This window comes from Talpa europaea (assembly GCF_964194135.1).
Source record: "Talpa europaea genome assembly, chromosome: 6".
NCBI lineage: Eukaryota > Metazoa > Chordata > Mammalia > Eulipotyphla > Talpidae > Talpa > Talpa europaea.
The window spans coordinates 45,906,958-45,925,662 of record NC_140072.1 but is presented as its reverse complement, the minus strand read 5'-3'; the positions used below and the strand labels follow the sequence as shown (position 1 = coordinate 45,925,662).

General features: G+C 47.0%; 1 protein-coding gene across 1 annotated transcript; it reads left to right on the top strand.

Annotated features, from left to right (window-relative positions):
- Positions 1–2,835: 2,835 nt before the first annotated feature.
- Positions 2,836–18,300, top strand: ELMOD3 (ELMO domain containing 3; the record flags this gene model as incomplete). The annotated part of the gene is made up of 11 exons (XM_084235769.1): positions 2,836–2,889; positions 5,719–5,796; positions 6,281–6,350; positions 10,155–10,223; positions 11,179–11,270; positions 12,776–12,899; positions 13,143–13,265; positions 15,720–15,850; positions 17,090–17,166; positions 17,372–17,499; positions 18,098–18,300. 11 exons carry the CDS (start codon positions 2,836–2,838, stop codon positions 18,298–18,300), a joined length of 1,149 nt encoding a protein of 382 aa, XP_084091895.1.
- Positions 18,301–18,705: the final 405 nt, after the last annotated feature.

Genomic DNA, 18,705 nt, shown 5'->3' with positions numbered 1-18,705 from the left:
GACGGCGCCCAGCTCTGGGACGGTAACTCTGCAATGTTAGTTAGTTTGTCCTTCCCATGCGCGAAGGGGAGGCAGCTTTGACTCCTGGTTAGCCAGAGCTTTTTGGCCAGCAGCCTAGACGCCGGCGCAGATTGACCCTCCCGGCTCCTCGTACTTCTGCAGCGCGAACTCTGCCTGCCGGGAGGGGGGGGCGGGGTAACTCCCGGCCGGGCGGCCGCGCGGGGCGCGCCGTGCGCATGCGCGGGGGAGGCCGGCCCGCGCTCCTTGAGCGCGGTCGCGGAACTCCGGGGACCAGTCCGGCCAGCACCGGGGTTCAGAGGGACGCGGATGTGGAGTGGAAATGATCGCCCTGGAGCGAGGCGAGGCTGAGAGTTGCGGGGCTGGGAGAGAATCCCGACTGGGAGACGGGAGACGTGGGTCCTGGTCCGCGCTCTGCGGTCGAGTCGCCGAATGGCCGGAGGCGAGTTGCTTTCGTGGCTTTCACACACCGAGCGTGAGGACGTTTCGGGCCGGAACCCCCACACAGCCCCCGTGGAGCTGGGCATGTTGGTGGATTAGACCGCTGCGCCCCACAGCCGGCCAGCGCCTGGCCCTGAGCCCGCCCAGTGGCCAGCCGTTCTGGCCGCGGCGCCCCCCTAAACTCTCCCTCCACCCGGGGCGTTGTCTGCAGCGGGGGCCTGGTAGCACCCCCTCTTTTTGACTGAGCCCCCAGGCATCCCCTCTGTCGGGGCTAGGAGAGGAAGGGGAGTCGCCCAGCGAGAAGCCTTAGGAAAATGTCAACGGACTGTCCTACCTTTGTGTGCTTTTGTAGTTAAGCTATGAACCGAGTTTCTAGATTAAATACCTATTCAGCGAGTTGAAGCTTCAGCAAGCACTTGGAAAATCATATCCCTAATGTAACTCCTTGACTAAAATGGGTGTACCATAGATGCTTGGTTTGAAAAGGATCCATCTTTACATGAAAGACATTTCCAAGTGCAACGCTAAGGAATTGGTAGAAGTGACTTCGTAACTTCTAGTACTTGCTTGTTCGACTGTTTTTGCTCTTTTCTTTCTCTGATACAGAGAGTAACCGCCCCTATTGAAGACCCAGCTTCTCCAGCCAGAACTGAGACACTCACAGGTGCATGAAGCCCTCACTCTTCTGTGCTGCTTGATTCACTTCACACACAGTAATACAAGAACCTTTCTGCTGTTAGTCTGCCTGTCACCTTCCCAAAGTTGGCCCATGTATATTTTGTTGTATGCTGTTATGGAGTTCTATGAGGAGGGACAGAAAAGAAGGGAGATGTTGAAAAGAAGTGAGAGAATGAAATAGTTTCTTAGGTGCCGTGATTGAGGGTCCCTGCCTTCTCCTCTAAATTACAGTGAGCTAGAAGGAGGTGTTCCTGCTCTTGGAGTGAGGGATCATGACATCTGACAAAGACTATTTTGTTACCGGAGGCCAGTTCTTAGGGAATCCAGATCATATTCCCATAATGGAAGGCTCACTTCATGGAGAGGCCACCCTCCTTCCTCAGTTTCCTTAAGAAAACTAAGTGATGTATGACTGTAGTTGTGTGGGGGCCATTTGCCCACTTATGATCCAGATTGTTGTTATGACAGGCATCTGTGCTGTCCAGGTCCTCCATGGTAGGGTAATGTCTAGTTGTACTTTTCCTCAGTTGGATTCCTGAGATGAAAGACTTAGAGTTAGGGCCTCACTGGTGGCCCAAAGGGTTAAGTCGTAGCAGTATGAAGCTATCTGCAGCCACTGCAGCACAAGTTCGATCCCCAGCCAGGGAGCTACCCACATGGCTCAGCAGACCTCTCCTTTCATGCCCGCTGCTCCCCTCAGCAGTGTATTTCAGTCAGTCTGCCTGTTCTGTTCCCCACTCTGGGGTGAATCCTCTCACCCCCACACCTCTGGCCTACACCCCAGCTCTTGTTCACATAAATAAATAAATCTTAAAAAAAAAAAAAAGTCTTAGAGTTAGCCAAACATTTGAGACAACTGCCACATGTACAATATTAGCGATAATTGAGGAGGACAAGGCATTGTGTTGCATTTAACAAAACTGAACTGGTCAGCCAAAATCAGCCACCTAGGTGCCACCTATTAACCTCATCCCTGTACTGATGTCCTCTAGACACTGAGACTCCAGCTCTGGACTCCTGCGGGGTCCCCTTCTTATATCCAGTAACATGGGTAGTAAGAGGTAGGCATTTAGCTAGTTTATCTAGCCAGAATGATGTTATAACTGCCTAAAGATTTTTTTTTTAAAGATTTATTTATTTATACAAGCACTGGGTACAGTCAGAAGCGGGAGGGTGAGAGACTTCACCAAAGTCAGAGCGGGGAGCAGAGCAGGGAGAAGGACCGAAGTACACTGCTGAGGGGAGCAGCGGGCGGCAGGAGAGGTCTGTGCGCCATGTGGGACCCTCCTCTGGTGGCCGGGGAACAGCCAGGGATAGAACCGGCGCTGCAGAGGCTGCAGGCAGCTTCGCAACCTAGCGCTCAACCGCTGTGCCAACGGGGAGACCCCATGCCTAAAGATTTTTAGTCAGTTTTTTTCAACAAAGCCAGAACTGAATGATGAAACCAGCTTTCTTTTAATTTTTTTTTTTTTTAAACAGGGCTGAGGTTTCAGAGACCTCAGGGACTTCTTTCAATACTCATAGAAACCTTCTTTACCCTGGTGATGGCACAAAGGGACTGTTTTCTTGCTTTTAGTCTGAATAACTGCCAAGAAGGAAGGCAGAGGTAGAGCTCTGCTTCTTCCCTTAGCTCCTGATCTCAGATGTTATTCAAAACAGCCCCAGAACAAAGCTCACTTGAACAAATGATTTTGAGTCATGAATGAAGAATCTTGCTCTTTCCGTAAGGAGAAAGAATTAAGCAATGGACAGGTAAGTAAGCACTTCTATTTGGGAAAGAATGTGTTGGTTTGAGATATATGTTAACAGTAATAATAAGACAGAATTTTTCAAGAGAATGTGGAGCTTTAGAAATGTTTGGAAAGCCCTCATTGTAGTTGTTTTTGTTGTTAGAAGCTTCTGTTCACCTTTGGGTCAGTTGCTTTCCTAGTAGCTTATTTTCTAAGTGTGTCATGGGATTTTATTCTGGATTTGCTTGGATGGGAGGGGAATTTCAATGAGAAACCTGTAATTCATTAATTTGGATTGTTTACATCACTGGCCCTTTCTTTGTCCAATACCTGCGCTGGCTTGATTATCCTCAGGACTCTTGGTTCAGTGTCATGAATTTGTGTCAACCTGGCAGCCTTACTTTCTGCCTACCTTGCCCACAAATAGTCTTACATGGAGCCTGTCACAATCAGTGGCCAGAAATGGGGCGAAGTTTTGCTTTGGGAGTCCAGAAAGGTTTTCTTCACTGTACTAAGATAGGTGAACTGTTCTTCCAGAGGGAAGTCTTTGAACACCTGGAGGGACCGAATTGCAGAGGAAAGGAAGGATGAAGTGAGTCCTGTGTACACAGTCCCTGCAGGGAGTTGTTCAGAACATCAATCATCAGATATTTTTGAGAACATATCTTTTGTTTTCTAGTTTTATTGCTAAATAATTAAGATACATCACTCTATAGGTTTATGGTATGAGATAGGGCTAGTTTCATCTTTTTGTGTGATGTATCCCTATGTGCAAAGAATGAACTTGAAGAAAAAGAAATCAAGAAAGCAGTCCCATTTCTAATCATATCAAAGAAACTAAGCTCCTTGGTAAAGGAGGGATATAACAGACTTCTGTATATAAATTCTGTAGCCTGGCACTTTACTATACTGATTTATTGTTTCTAATAGTTTAGTGGAGTCTTTATGGTTTTCTGTGTATTATCATACCCTCTGCAAATATCATATCCTCTGAAAATGGATTCTTTTTATTCCTTTCTCTTGCCTAATTGCTCCAGATAGGACTTCTACTACTATATTAGGTAGTAGTGGTGAGAGTGGACATCCTTGTCTTTACTTGATCTTAGAGGCAAAGCTTTCCGTTTTCTACTGAATGATGTTAGCTGTGGGTTTGTCATATATAGCTTTATTATGTTAAGCTATAATCCTTCTATCCCCATTTAATTGAGAGTTGTTTTCATAAATGCATGTTCCAGAGCCTTGTAAAATGTTTTCCCTCCATCATTGAGATGATCATACAGCATGATGATTTTCGACTGACAGGGACACATTTTGTGCCTAGTACTATGCTGATGGTGGTAGGAAATATAAGGTCTTATGCTCAAAGCAGCAGAGCCTGATTGGAGAGAGACCTCTTGCAGAGAAACTTGTTTTACATCCACATGGGCTTTGGAGCTTGGAGAAGTAAGTGAGAGACTAGTGCAGCCCTGCATTGCTTTTTTGTTGTTGTTTTTTCCATAGAAGAACTGGGGTGTAGGCTAGAGGAGGTGTGAGGGTGTGAAAGGATTTACCAGAGACAATGGGGGCCAGAACAGGTAGATTTACTGAAATGCACTGCTAAGGGGAGCAGCGGGCAAGATAGGAGAGGTCTGCTGTGCCATGTGGGTCAGCTCCCTGGCCGGGAATCGAACTCAGGCTGTAGCAGTAATAGCGTTGAGACTTAACTCCTAGGCCACAAGGGAGGCCCATGCAGCCCCGCATTGTCAGGTAGCCACTTTGAGGAGATGGAACTTATTTTGAAGGGACCAGAAGACACAGAGAAGGGGGAGGAGTGAGGGTGACCTCTGGAGGAAAGCCACATGAACCAAGGGATGGAGATAAGAAGAGAAACAGGGGCCTCCCTGGTGGCGCAAAGGTTAAGACGCAACCTATGAAGCAATCCGCAGCCACTGCAGCACGAGTTTGATTCCCAGCCAGACAGGGAACAAGCCACACGGTGCAGCAGACCTCCTGTCTCGCCCGCTGCTCCCCTCAGCAGTGTACTTCGGTCACTCTGCCTGTTCTGCTCCCCACTCTGTCTCTGGTGAATTCTCTCGCCCCCCACACCTCTGGCCTGTACCCCAGCTCTTGTATGCATAAATTAATAAATCTTTTTAAAAAAGAGAGAGAAGAGAAACAGGAGCAAGTGTGTTTATTTGATTGAAGTGGGAAATAATAATGCTTGGCCTTGAGAGGTTAGTTATGGAGATGTTTGCAGCTGTGGTGTGTTTAGGCATCCATTCTATGTCTCAGGTATGGAGAAATCATTCAGCTGTGTTTAAGGAGTATTATTTGGCAAAAATATGTAGGAGGAATTAGAACAAAAGGATAATCTAGAATTCCAGAGCCTTAACATAGATACCTACATTAGTTGATTTTCAAAGATTTATTTTTATTTATTTATGCATAGAGCTGGGGTGTAGGATAGAGATGTAGGGGGTGAGAGGATTCACCAGAGACAGAGCAGGGAACAGAACAGGTGATCTATTGAAATACACTGCTGAGGGGAGCAACAAGTGAGACAGGAGAGATCTGCTGAGCCATGTGGGTTAGTTCCCTGGCCAGGAATCGAATTTGCGCTTCAGTGGCTGCAGATAGCTTCATAGTGCTGATACTTAACCCCTTGTGCACCAAGGAAGGCCAGAACATTAAATCTTTACAGTATTTATTAAGATCAGATTAAACAGAAGTATCCCTTTACAGTATTTCTTGCAGTTGACACTTCTCTGGTTCATCTTTTTTTGGTTAATTAGAAAAGTTGTGACATTTAAGCTGTCATTGCCTCTGGGAGGCTGATATGCACCTGGGAGGTTGACTCTGATTTGTCTTACAGGCTGAAAATATGTCTGCCACTTGCTCTCCACCATATGACAAGGACAACAGTGCTCTTCTGGCTTTCAGAGGAATTCCTGTACGTACTGCCCACACCCCAGTTCCTCCTGCATTGCAAGCTTATTGCAGGCTGCTGTGTGGTGCCACGCATTGGGGACCCTGGCCAGTGTCCACCCTGCCTCAGCACGAGGGACAAACATGCAAAACAACCTTTGTTTAATAAGATAGTTGTTATAATGAATGGGGGAATATATATATACACACACATACATATATATATACACACTGTGCCACAGTCTCAATTGAGTCGTATGTTTTGCTTACTATTCAAGGAGGGCATACACTTGTCCCCGTGTCCCCAAAGTATACATCACAGTTGTTTTCCAAGTGATTTTCTTTTTAGACTGGCTTTAATCAACCAACAGGGAAGACTAGATCCTTTTGGCTTTCAGTTTCAAGGACATTCATTATGGCAGGTGGGACTTGCAGAACAGTTTGTCATGTTTTTGTGGGTGGAGGGATGTGGATTCCTCCCTGTCACTAAAGGTCAACTGCCCTTACAGATCTCAGAGTTGAAGAACCATGGTGTCCTCCAGGCCCTTACAACCAAAGCTAATGGATGGCAGCCAGGCGGTAAGGTTCCCTTCAGGACTCTCACCCAACATACATGACCTTGAACAAGTTACTTAATCTTTCTAACCTCACTCTCCTCATCTATAAAACAGGGATTGTATTAGAATCTGTATGAGAGTAACTTTATCATTTTATAAGAATTAAATGAGATAATGTAAATGCTTAGCACTCTGAATGTGAGTCACAGTGAGTGCTCTTTGGAATGTATTGCTCTTTAAATTCTGCACACTAAAAAGGTAATCTCCAAAATATGGGGCTTGTTAAAAAAATACTCTAATGTAGAAAAATTACTTGGAAGCCTATGAAGTTCCTTTTTTTTTTAAAGATTTATTTATGCATGCAAGAGCTGGGGTGCAGGCCAGAGATACAGGGGTAGTGGTGAGAGGATTCACCAGAGACAGAGTGGAGAGCAGAACAGGCAGACTGACTGAAATACACTGCTGAGGGAAGCAGCGGGTGAGTCAGGAGAGGTCTGCACCATGTGGGTTACCTCCCTGGCCGGGGATCGAACTCCTGTTGCAGTGGCTGCTGATAGCTTCATTGTGCTGAAGCTTAACCCCTTGTGCCACCAGGGAGGCCCCCTGCAGTTTCTTTTAATGGAAGTTTGTCTTTACTGTGTGATGACAAACTCAACATTTCTTTGCAATTTTGCCTTAAATGCCAAAATATTTTATACTTCAACACAACTGACATTTATTTGCCAGACATTTTTCATCATACTAAACAATGTCAATTGTTTTCAGATACTTTCAGCTGATTTTAATTAATAGGCTGACTAAATAAATCAGCAGTGTTATATAACATTAATGGAGGAGAGCCTAAATAAAGGAGGCAGTTAAAAAAAGGAAAAAATAAAGAACGGTACTAATATGAGCTGTATTTATTACCCCAAAGATTTGTGTTTTGTCTGCAATTTCTTCTGTTTATCAGGAGTAAATTAGTAGCTATGTCAGGATTATCTTCAGGAGTTGGAAGAGTCTGTCTGGTTCCAAAAGGAAGGAAAGTCACTCCATATGGTTTGGATGTTTGTCTCCAGTTTTTAGGCACCACTTTGCAGTTGCTAGTTGCTGAGGCCTTCTCTGTTGACTACCCTGCTGTCACAGCAAGTGCCTCTACCCCAGCTGGTGAGGTTAATCTCCTGGTTCATAGTCTCTCACCAAGTTGCTTGTAGGTGAGTATAAAGGCAGGAATGACCACTGAGCAGGTTTTCTTTGATCCCATGCAGACCCGGTAAAGGAAGAGTCAGAGTCCTCAGTGACTTTTTGCAGGCTTTTATTGGGATTTAGCAGGTACATGGCAGCAGGGGTGCTGGGGGACCGGTAGGCTGGCAGACCTCCCAGCCCCCAGCAGGTCCTCACTCTGGGTTCCCCGGCCTTCTCTCAGCTTCTGCTGCTCTTGCTTCTCTCTCAGCTTCTCTTTCAGCTTCTCCTCGGCTTCTTCTGGCATCCCTGTGACGCCGCCCTTAAAAGCCCAGTCTCAGTCCAGGTGAATCCCATCTACCTATGCCCACACCCTACTCCAGGTGCCCGCCATCAGGCATGCATTCAGGACCGCAGGATCCATCATCTATCCTGCTGGCGGGAGGGCAGAAAAGCCTGACATTTTTCCTTACCCTACAGTGAGGATGAAATATGGAGCCAGGGGGGCCTCCCTGGTGGTGCAAGGGGTTAAGATGCAACCTATGAAGCTATCCACAGCCACTGCAGCACGAGTTCAATCCCCAGCCAGCGAGCTACCCACATGGCGCTGCAGACCTCTCCTGACTCACTTGCTGCTCCCCTCAGCAGTGTATTTCAGTCAATCTGCCTGTTCTGTTCCCCATCTGTCTCTGGTGAATCTTCTCACCCCCTACACCTCTGGCCTGTACCCCAGTTCTTGCATGCATAAATAAATCTTTAAAAAAAAAAAAGAAATATGGAGTCAGAGGCTAGTAACGAGCATCTAAAGGGTGACCAATCAGTGAAGCTGGTGTAGGTGGGAGGGTGAAAGCCGAGGAGTTCCTCTTGAGCATCATAATGAGCATTCACTGGTGTATTCCACTCCTCGCTCAGCCGCTCTGCCCTCCTTTTCATCTCCCAAAGGTCCAACATGCTAGAATTAAGTTTTATTTTCTTCTAAGGTCAGGGTTCTGTATTCTGTTGAAATTATCTATCCTGGAAGCCCTGATGTGTAGTGTTTGCTATCCACCCAGAGTTTCGATCTTGTGAGATTGAATTTCCTAAAGGCCCAAACTTTAGGACCTTAGATCCGACTCACCTGCTAAAAAAAAGCTGCCCACTGCCCTGCTGGACCCCAGTGCACACCTGTATCAGTAACAGGGGTCCAGCCAACATGTATTGAGTACTGACCTCTGAGCACTGTAGCCCTGTAAGAGGATGAACTATTACACCAAGTTCATTACAGTGCCATGGTGATTAGAGATGGTTAATAATTGCCAAAAAAAACCACAGCTAAGAAATGGCGGAGATGAGAGGTTCACAAGCAGTTAACTTCTGGAGTGTGCTTTCAGTAACTGTTCTCTACTGCTTCCCAGCAGCTTTCTCTTCATTTTTAGCCATAGTATTATGAGTTTTTCGGGTGGCATTTCATCGAATTTGCAAGTATGCTTTCAAAGCAATTTGTTGTCATGTGATGTCCTCAGCCAAGATTGCAAGGCAAAGTGCAACTGTCCTAAAATACTTTTCCTTTGAGGCTTGAGAAGTCACGAGTTTTGGCATTAAACTGAAGTCTCTCTATCCTTCTCATAATTTGTTGATATTCTTTCTCTGTAGTGAATCAGAAAAGCCAGTGACAGGATATGCCTCTGGCAGTTTGAACTAAAAAGGGGCGGTTGTGGTTTGGAGAGGAGGGCTATGTGTTGCTAGAGAAACTACCTGGTTGCTTTTTTTTTTTTTTCCCTACATCTTCACCTTCCTTTTGTGTGAGTGCTTTTGTTTACGCAGTAAACATTTGTTGAGCACATCAAACATGTGCTGCACTAGGTTCCAGAGAACCTGCCCTGTTAACTGCTATGCAGTGGGAAAGGAAGTTAAGGCACTGTGATAAGCATTGGGAGGGAGGGGCTCCCAATCTGGACTAATGAGCTCAGAGGAGGCGTCCAGGTGAGGGTTAACTGAAGGGCGAGAAGCACCTGCAGCAGAGGGGTTGGAAGTGAAGGTGAGAGCACCCGGTGCTGGCACCAGGGGTGCTATCTGTGCAAAGCTGGTGAAGGTCTGGAGGTAGGAGAACCTTAAGCTGTCCTGTATGCCCCAGGGCAGAGCTAGGGAGGGAAGCAGGACCCAGATTGTGGAGGCACTTAGATGCTATGCTGCAGAGTCTGGGCTCTGTCTTGAGAGTTGTGGAAAATCCCTGGAGGGTTTTGAGCAGGGGGATGACATGAGATCTGCTTTTGAAAAGTCACTTTGGGGGCCTACCCTGGTGGCTCAGTGGTTGAGCGCTGGGCTACGAAGCTGCCCGCAGCCTCTGCAGTGCCAGTTCGATCCCCGGCCGCCGGCGAGGGTCCCACATGGTGCACAGACCTCTCCTGCTGCTCCCCTCAGCCGTGTATTTCGTCAGTCTGCCTGTTCTGTTCCCCGCTCTGGCTCTGGTGAATTCTCTCACCCTCCCACACTTCTGACTGTACCCAGTGCTTGTATAAATAAATAAATCTTAAAAAAAAAAAAAAAGAAAAAAGTCACCTTGGCAGCTGTGTGAAGAGGGTGTTGGAGGGCGACAAGACCCAAGGTAGGCAGACAAGGCTGGGGGCTGCAGCAAAGATCCAGATGTACCTACATCTCAAAGAATCTCCTTTTCTCACTGTTGCAGTTGTGAGTACAGAGGTGCTCAAAGCCCAAGAAGAATGGGAGGCCGTGGACAACATCCTGCCAGAGACAGGTAACGGCAGGAATGGAGCTCTCGCCATCCACCCAGCTGCGTAAAGGCACCATCCACGTGTGTGGCTGATGTTTCTGTTACTCTGGCATTAGGAGACAGAATTCCTGGGTCTTCTTATTTTAGCTATGTGATTTGGAATAAAATCTCCTTTCCAAATCCAAAGATGATTGTATTCTATCTCTGAAGGAAATTGGAATGTATGCCGTGGAGAAAGGGCTGCATCTACCCAACCCTGAAAGAAGGCAGGTGGACCTTATCCAGGGGCAGCTTCTGTGGGGAAAAGAGATTAGGATGAAGCATGGAACCAGGGCCCCTACATAAGGTTAAGTAGCTTGTTCATTATACAGTCCCTGGTAATAGGAGCAGAAGACTCTGAGACTGAAAATTGTCTCTCACTCTTGAGAGGTTTGGATGGAGCAATAGAAGGATAGAACTGGGAGCCAGATCTAGTCTAGTCCCTACTTGAGCTTCTAGAGAGGTGTCACAGTGGACTATATCAGCCATCACCCATATTGCTAACTGATAATTTAATTCCCTGTGGATTGTAACAAAAGATGAAGAGAGGATTTCATGCCCAGAGTGTGAGGAAGGGCAAAGAAGAAGGTAGGACAGGCCCTTAAACTAGTGCCATGCTCCTACATGGGTACCAACTCCAGGTAGTGACCTGCCCCGTCACAGAAGAGTGGAATTTAGGAATACCCTGCAGGGCAGAGCTGTGCCTACTCACTGCAAAAGTCAGCCTAGCAAGTTTCTGGACAGCCCGATCTAAAATGGAGTCAGCCCGGCAGATTATGGCAGCCCCTTCAAAGAGGATTGGTTGGGACTATAGGTATCTGATATTTGTAGCTGGAAGCTAGTGTCTGGCATAGAGGTGACAATCAGAAGGCCCTCAGCAAACATTTGCTGGCAGGATGACTTCCATTACAAATCCTGAGTGTCTTTTCTTTTGCCACAGGAAATCAGACAAGCTCAGACCAGCCTGGACAGCTGATCTCCTTCAGTGAGGCGCTACAGCATTTCCAGACAGTGGACCTCTCCTCCTTCAAGGTATGACAGCAGGGAGGTTTGGGATCTCAAGCAAAGTACCTTCCCAGGATCTAAGTCTCTGTCCCACTAGATGGGACAGTGGGCAAGCAGGATGGAAGCTTCCAGTTGAGGGCCCCCTCTCATCTAAGAAATCTGGGGACACAGAAACATGGATGACCGAGGACCCATGCTTCATGCAGTGCCCTGGTGACCTTTCTGGGACTGTGTCGCCAGACCTTTTGTGGCCCTGTCATACAGAGGTCCATGTGGCTGTCCCTGCTCCTCTCTCCTAGGGAGGCAGAGGTGTGGAATCATATTGTGACTGATATGACTGTGGGGAAATCTTCCATTCTCTCAAGGAACCAGAGCTATTTGGGAGTTTTAAAAATAAGTGTGGTTGGAAAAAGAAGGAATTTTGAGGAGAATAAAAGCTAGCAAGCTTTCTGAGGCATCTTGAGGGACCAGTGGTAAATATAGAGGAATGTGATTTTGGATATTCAAACTAAAACATGACTCTAGAGGCTTAAAAAATAGGAGTCATTTTGGTTTCTACAGCCCAGAGAGTCAGCAGCTACCAAAATCAAAATATTCTAAGAGCTTAGTAATAGCCCCAAGCAGTGAGAAGGAAGCATGAGCTGGCTTAGGGAATGCCGGTTGTAGTGTGGACAGAAGGCTCCAGCCACTTCTCAGAGGTACCTAGCTTCCAAAAAATGCTCACTCATCTTCTGATTCCCCACTGCCTCTCTCCCTCAAAGTTGAGGGGGCTACTGTACTTTATAATGTATGTCCTTTACATAGATACAAGGCAGACATACAAATGGTAGAAGCTGTCCTCCTGGGAAACCTGCCCTGGCTTTTGTCAGACTTTATGGTGGTGTTGGTGGGGGTGGTCCTCAAAGCTAGCCATCTCTAGCCTCTTTGGGAGTCAGTCACTAGTCAGTTCTAGCTAGTTCTGGAAAAGCCCAAAAGGGCCAAATGCAGAAACTGGTTTATAAGGCCTATGCTTGGAGACATCTTCCTTTTTTTTTTTTTTAATATTTATTTATTTATGCATATAAGAATTGGGGGGTAGGCCAGAGGTTGGGGGGTGGTGGTGAAAGGATTCACCAGAAACAGAGTGGAGAGCAGAACAGGTGGAGCTACTGAGAGAAACTGCTGAGGGGAGCAGCAAGTGAGAGAGGAGAGGTCTGCTCATGTGGGTCACCTCTCTGGCCGGTGATTGAACTCATTTCGCAGTGGCTGGTGACAGCTTGATGGTGCTGAGATTTAACCACCTGCACCACCAGGGAGGCCCGTTGGAGACATCTTTTTCTACTTACAAAGAACCTGGGAGCTAGAAGAGCTTGTCTACAGAAATGCAGCAGATGCTACACAGTTTCCGCCCTCTCACAGCGGGCCCAGGACAAGCCAGTTGGTTGGGGGAAACTACTTTCCCCAAGAATGATCCCTGTACTGAGCCTAAGAGTAAGTTCACCAAAGAGGTGACTCTAACACTGCTCTTTCATTACCTGCACCTTCCTTCCCAGAAAAGAATCCAGCCAACTATTCGAAGGACCGGGCTTGCTGCCCTCCGGCACCGCCTCTTCGGGCCTCCCAAGCTCCATCAGGGCCTCTGTGAGGAAAGGGACTTGGTCCTGACCATTGCTCAGTGTGAGTACATGGTGTTGCCATGAGGCAGGCTGCACGGCCAGGCAGAGAACATGTTTGCCCACCCTGAGGCAGAGCCAGGTCTCTTGCATGTACCATAGTGGGAGGGAGAGCAAGAGCTGAAGGGTATAAAAGTGTGGGAGAATGGGGTGCCTTGAACACTGTACACATCTATCTTGGTTGATCTATTTTCTGAGGAACCCAGAGGGGCCACTGTACAGAGAATGTGGGTATGTTTTGGGGCAGGTGGCCTGGATAGCCAAGACCCAATGCATGGCCAAGTCCTCCAGACCATCTACAAGAAGCTGACTGGCTCCAAGTTTGACTGTGCCCTCCATGGAGACCACTGGGAAGATCTGGGCTTTCAAGGTAAGAGAGAGGAATGGCTCATCTTTCCTTTGAGCCCTGATTCCAGGCCTCTAGTGAGAGTCCAGACAGTCCCCTTCTAGCCATGCCAGCACCACAACACAGGAAGGGGCTGGAGGTTCCTTCCAGAAGAAGATACAGTAATTGCAGAAGCCCCTAAAATAGAGCATGCTTACTCTGAGAAACAGCAGGGTGTAACTGAAGTGGAGAGAGTGTGACAGGGGGAAAGCTTACTTGTGGCGTTGTGGGCCATTGTGAAACATCTGCTGTAAGTGAGATGCAGTAATGGAGTGATATGATTTGGAGTCTAGTTTTTTCTTTTTCCTCTTTTTAAAAAAAAAAAACATTATTTATGCACACAAGAACTGGGGTACAGGCCGGATTTACGGGGGCGGGGTTGGTGAGAGGATTCACCAGAGACAGAGTGGGGAACAGAACAGGCAGACTGACAAAATACACTGCTGAGAGGAGCAGCGGGCAAGACAGGAGAGGTCTGCTGCGCCATGTGGATCAGCTTCCTGGCCAGCCGGGGATTGAACTTGTGCTGCAGTAGTTGGGGATAGCTTCATAGTGCTGTGTCTTAATTCCTTGCACCACCAGGGAAGCCCCTCTTTTTCCCTCTTATAATAGGAAATTTTGTTTTATTTTTTGAGTGAAGTGAAATGATTTCATCTGTCTTGGGATTGTGCTACTCTTTTTTCAGTGTCATACAAACTGTACTCATACAAAATAGGAAAATAAATCTTAATTTGAAAAACAAACTGTGCTCATAATTAGAAGTCTGTCAGTATCAGCACCTTTAAATCCCTTTGAACTCCCTCATCTTCAGCTTTATTACTTCAACTACCTTTTCCAGTTCTGCTTTCTTTTCTCTTGTGGGGCTCTCTTGACATAAATGCTAGATGTTTATTATTGTTCCACAGGCCCCAGATACTCTACCCATTTTGGGGGGATTTTTCTTATAGCCCATAGATTTCTAAAGCTTTATTTTGTTTTTTTCTCTCTGTTGTTGAGGATTAGTAGACCATTTCTATTACTTAATCTTCATATTCACTGCTTCTTTCCTCTGTTTCTATTCTGTTGAGCCCACCCAGTTAGTTTTTAATTTTAGTTGTTACATTTTTTTAGATCTAAAGTTTCTTTTTGTTTCTGTGTATCTGATATTCCTCTACTGAAGTTTTCAATTTTTTGCATTTTTTCTAAGTGTGTTTATAATTACTTTGCAAAGCCATTTTGAGCTACAATAGGTTTTTTAATTTATTTTTTATTTATTTATGCATACAAGAACTGGAATACAGGCCAAAGGTGTGGGGTGTCAGAGGATTCACCAGAGACAGAGTGGGGAACAGAATAGGCAAACAGACTGAAACACACTGCTGAGGGGAGCAGCAAGCAAATCAGGAGAGGTCTGATGCGCCATGTGGGTAGCTCCCTGGCTGGGGATCGAACTCGTGCTACAGTGGCTGTGGTTAGCTTCATAGGTTGAGTCTTAACCCCTTGCATCACCAGGGAGGCCCTGTTTCCCTTTAAGGACTCTCCTGATTATGTTTGGCCCACCCACGAAACCCAGAATAATATCCCTATTTGCTGATCAGCAATCTAAATTTTATCTGCAATCTTAATTCCCTTTTTTACCAAGAAACATAACATCCATAGGTTCTGGGGATTAAAATATGGACACCTTTGAGGGACGTGGGGGTATTATTCTGCCTATGACAGCTGCTTTAAAATCCTTGTCGATAAATCTAGTACCTTTATTATTTCAGCGTTGATATGCTCTGAAATGTTACTTGTCTCTTTTCATTTAAATTGAGATTTTCCTAGTTCTTGGTGTAATAAGTGATTTTTTTTTTTTTTTTGTTAATTGAGGAACACTGGTTTATATCATTGTTTTATTTTAGAAGTATAGGATCTCCCCCCTCAGGTGGTGTTACCACACTGCACCCTCCACCAAAACACCCCTAGTCCACCACCATAGTCCATTGTGCTCCCTCCCCACTAACAAGTGGTTTTTCAGTTGTATCCAGATTATTTTTGGTATTATGCAATGACATTCTAGATCTTCTTTAAATCATCTATTTTAGCCTCTTCTGACACCAAGCCAGCGGTAAAGGGGGATGTCACTACATTAATGCCAGATGGGGGTAGAACTTGGCCTCCACTGCCTGGGAGAGGCAGGGGTGCCTCATTATTGTAGCCATTGAGTGTCCACTGATACTGCAGAGTCGGTGGAGAGCTCCTTAGCACCAGGAAGGGGCAAAGTCCCAGCTCCTCATTTCTCTGACACTACTGAGGTAGCACTAAGGAATGCCTTGTTACAACCAGGGAAGGGTGGAAATCTAGGCACCCCACTTGGCCAGTAACCAAGGTAACAAAATCCTTGAAGCTCATGGGAATGGGAGCTTCATCTGGGATTTCTCACCATCACTCTACTTTTCCTCATGGTTTCTGTTACAGGAGCAAATCCAGGCACAGATCTGAGAGGGGCAGGCTTCCTTGCCCTCCTGCATCTGCTGTACCTGGTGATGGACTCAAAGACTTTACTGATGGCCAAGGAGATTTTCCGTCTATCTCACCACCATATCCAGGTGGGGGCTTCGTGGGGAAGCCAGAAGAGAGGGCTGTGGGGCTAGGACCTGGGTACAGAGTGCTCCTGAGCAGCCAGAGGGCCTCATGGGTAGATACCTCTGATTGCTGAGACTCATGACTAATAGGTAGTCTGGTCATGCTGTAGAACTGAGTGTCATGGGAGACTGAAAAATCTTTATAGAGCCAGAAGATTCTTTCTGGTCCAGCACTGTCAGAGAGAACTTTTTACAGTAATGGAAATGTTCTCTATCTGCGCTGTCCAATACTAGCTGCTAAGCCCAAGAGGCTGTTGAACTCTTGAAATGTGACTAGAATGACTGAGGAGATGAATTTTTAATTTTAGTTAATGTTTAATTAATTCAAATTACTAAATATGGGGAATTGCTGCCATCCTGAGGTACAGTTCTAAATCATAATGTGATGGATTTTTCTTCTCATAAGGAAGCAGATGAGATAAATAGACTCGGACATGTTCTAAACCAAGGAACACATTGATCTCCATGTCCCTCTGAGTGGGTGTCCTTGCATATGTGCAACAGCAAATTCCCTGGAAGAAGCCCTTTCATTTCTTGGTTTCTTGTTATTAAAGAAGGAGGAACAATTTTTATTCTAAAAATAAAGCTATACAGCACACCCCATATTCTGAGGCCTGTGCTTGTGAGGCACCCCTACTTGTCCCCATGCAGCCCCTTATCTGGAGTCTGACCTGCAGGGCCAGTTCTCAGGCCTCTGTATTAATGAGAGATGGGGAGTATCAGTAAGTCAAGGGTGAACCCTTGTACCTTCCCTGGCTGATTTTGGAAGAAGTGTTTACAAGCTGTTAAATAATCAGGAACCTAGAAAAGGAGAGAGGCCCTGCTAAGAACCTGTAGAGTTAGATAACTGAGTCTCACACCTCTGTATTCATCTGTAACCCAGGGAATGACATGGTGCCTGGGCTGCATCCAGGGTGGGTCTGGTGTAGGCTATAGAGGGCTAATGGGTCTGGAGGATTAGAGGGTATGCACAGCTTTGGAGTGAATTAACCTCCATTGGAATCCTGGTCATTGAGGCTCGTTTCCTCATCTGTAAGATGGGAAGATTATAGTAAAAATTAACTATAAGCATCAATAATATTGGCTGCTGCCTCTGTGCTGTGGTTGCCATATTGCCCATGGGTACTGCTAGGTCGTATAGGACAGGAAACACAGAAGGCAGGAGCTGGGGTTGCCACTGACCCAGTACCCCCTCCATTCCAGCAATTCCCTTTCTGTTTGATGTCTGTGAATATCACCCGCATCGCAATCCAGGCCTTAAGGGAAGAGTGTCTTTCCAGGTAAGCCCCCACACTGCTAATTAGAGAGCCCCTGCCCCCCCCCCCAGCCTGGTTCTCTCCCACCCTGCCTCATTGTCCCAGCCCAGTTCTCCTCCAACCCTGACCTCAGACGTGAAGGGAAATGGCTCCCCTGGGGGAATAGGGCGGGAGGCCACCAGGCCATCCTTGGTCCCTTGCTGAGCAAGTCCCTTCCCCTGTCCCGCAGGGAGTGTAATCGGCAGCAGAAGGTGATCCCGGTGGTGAACAGCTTCTACGCTGCCACTTTCCTCCGTCTGGCACATGTCTGGAGGACACAGCAGAAGACCATCTCCGACTCAGGCTTTGTCCTCAAAGGTATGCTTTTTCTTCTGGGGAGGCCTAGCTCCTGAACTCCTAGTGCCCCCAAGTTCAAGGATCTCAGCATGGTTGCTAGCCTGGTTTTGCCTGTGGTGCCCTCCCGCCTAACCCCCATGCACACTTTGTCAAGCTCCAGCTTCCCAAAGTTGCCATCCATGCAGCCTCTGTAGCCTGCTATCCCCTCTCCTCCCTCTGGACTTATATTTCTGGTGATAGTATTTTTGAATCCAAAGCTGGGTCTAGCTATTGGATTGATTAGTCAAAGTTGAGATTCCACTGAACAAGGTGAGCATGTGGTCCCTGTGCTGCACCTGGTTCCTCAGTCTCCCACTCTGGTGAGCACTCCAGGAGAGAAGGCGCTCTGCCCTGGCCAAACTGCTATTGGGTTCACCCTTCGTCCATCCTGCACCAGTGGGCCCAGACTCTTTGCACATTCTCACCAGTGGACAAGGCAGACCTGGATCTTGTTAGGATTGACTGGTGACATGGCATCTGGGCTGGGGTTGCTCCCTAGAGCTGCTAGATTTTAGACCCTTACTATTTTGCAATTCAAAGCCCCGACAAACACTTGGTTCCCCCATCCTCTCTGTCCTAGACTTGGAAGTGTTGGCCAAGAAGAGCCCAAGACGGCTGCTTAAAACCCTGGAGATCTACTTGGCTGGAGTATCAAAGGGACAAGCCTCCTTGTTAGGCGCACAGAAGAGCAATGGGCCACAAGCCTCTCACTCCAAGGACCTCACGTTCACAGGTGTGTGCGACCTGCTGCCACACTCATCGGAGGGCACACGGCTGATATGACCAACCCCAGAGGCTGACTGATAGACGTAAAGGCTGGACCACTGGGGCTTTCAGAAGGCACAGGACAAACCATGTCAGGAGTACCCTGGCTGGGCCAACTCCCTTCCTGTCTCAGCTGAAGGGACATAGGGACCATAGTCTGGGGAGCCACGGACCCTTATACACAAGACATTGGGGGTGGTGATCTGATCCACTCCCCACAGTCTTGCTTCCAGAGCAAGGAGAATTTTGCCCTAATCTTAGTTGGACTGTAGCTTACAGAGTTGCCTTCCAGGACCTCTCAGTAAGCAAGTGGATCATGCCCCCTCCCCCGGGTGTTGCATATATCCCTATGTTGAAGGATATTTCCAAGTAAAGGCACCAGAATTCTGACTCCCTGGGCAACAGGGCTGTCAGGCCCCAGAT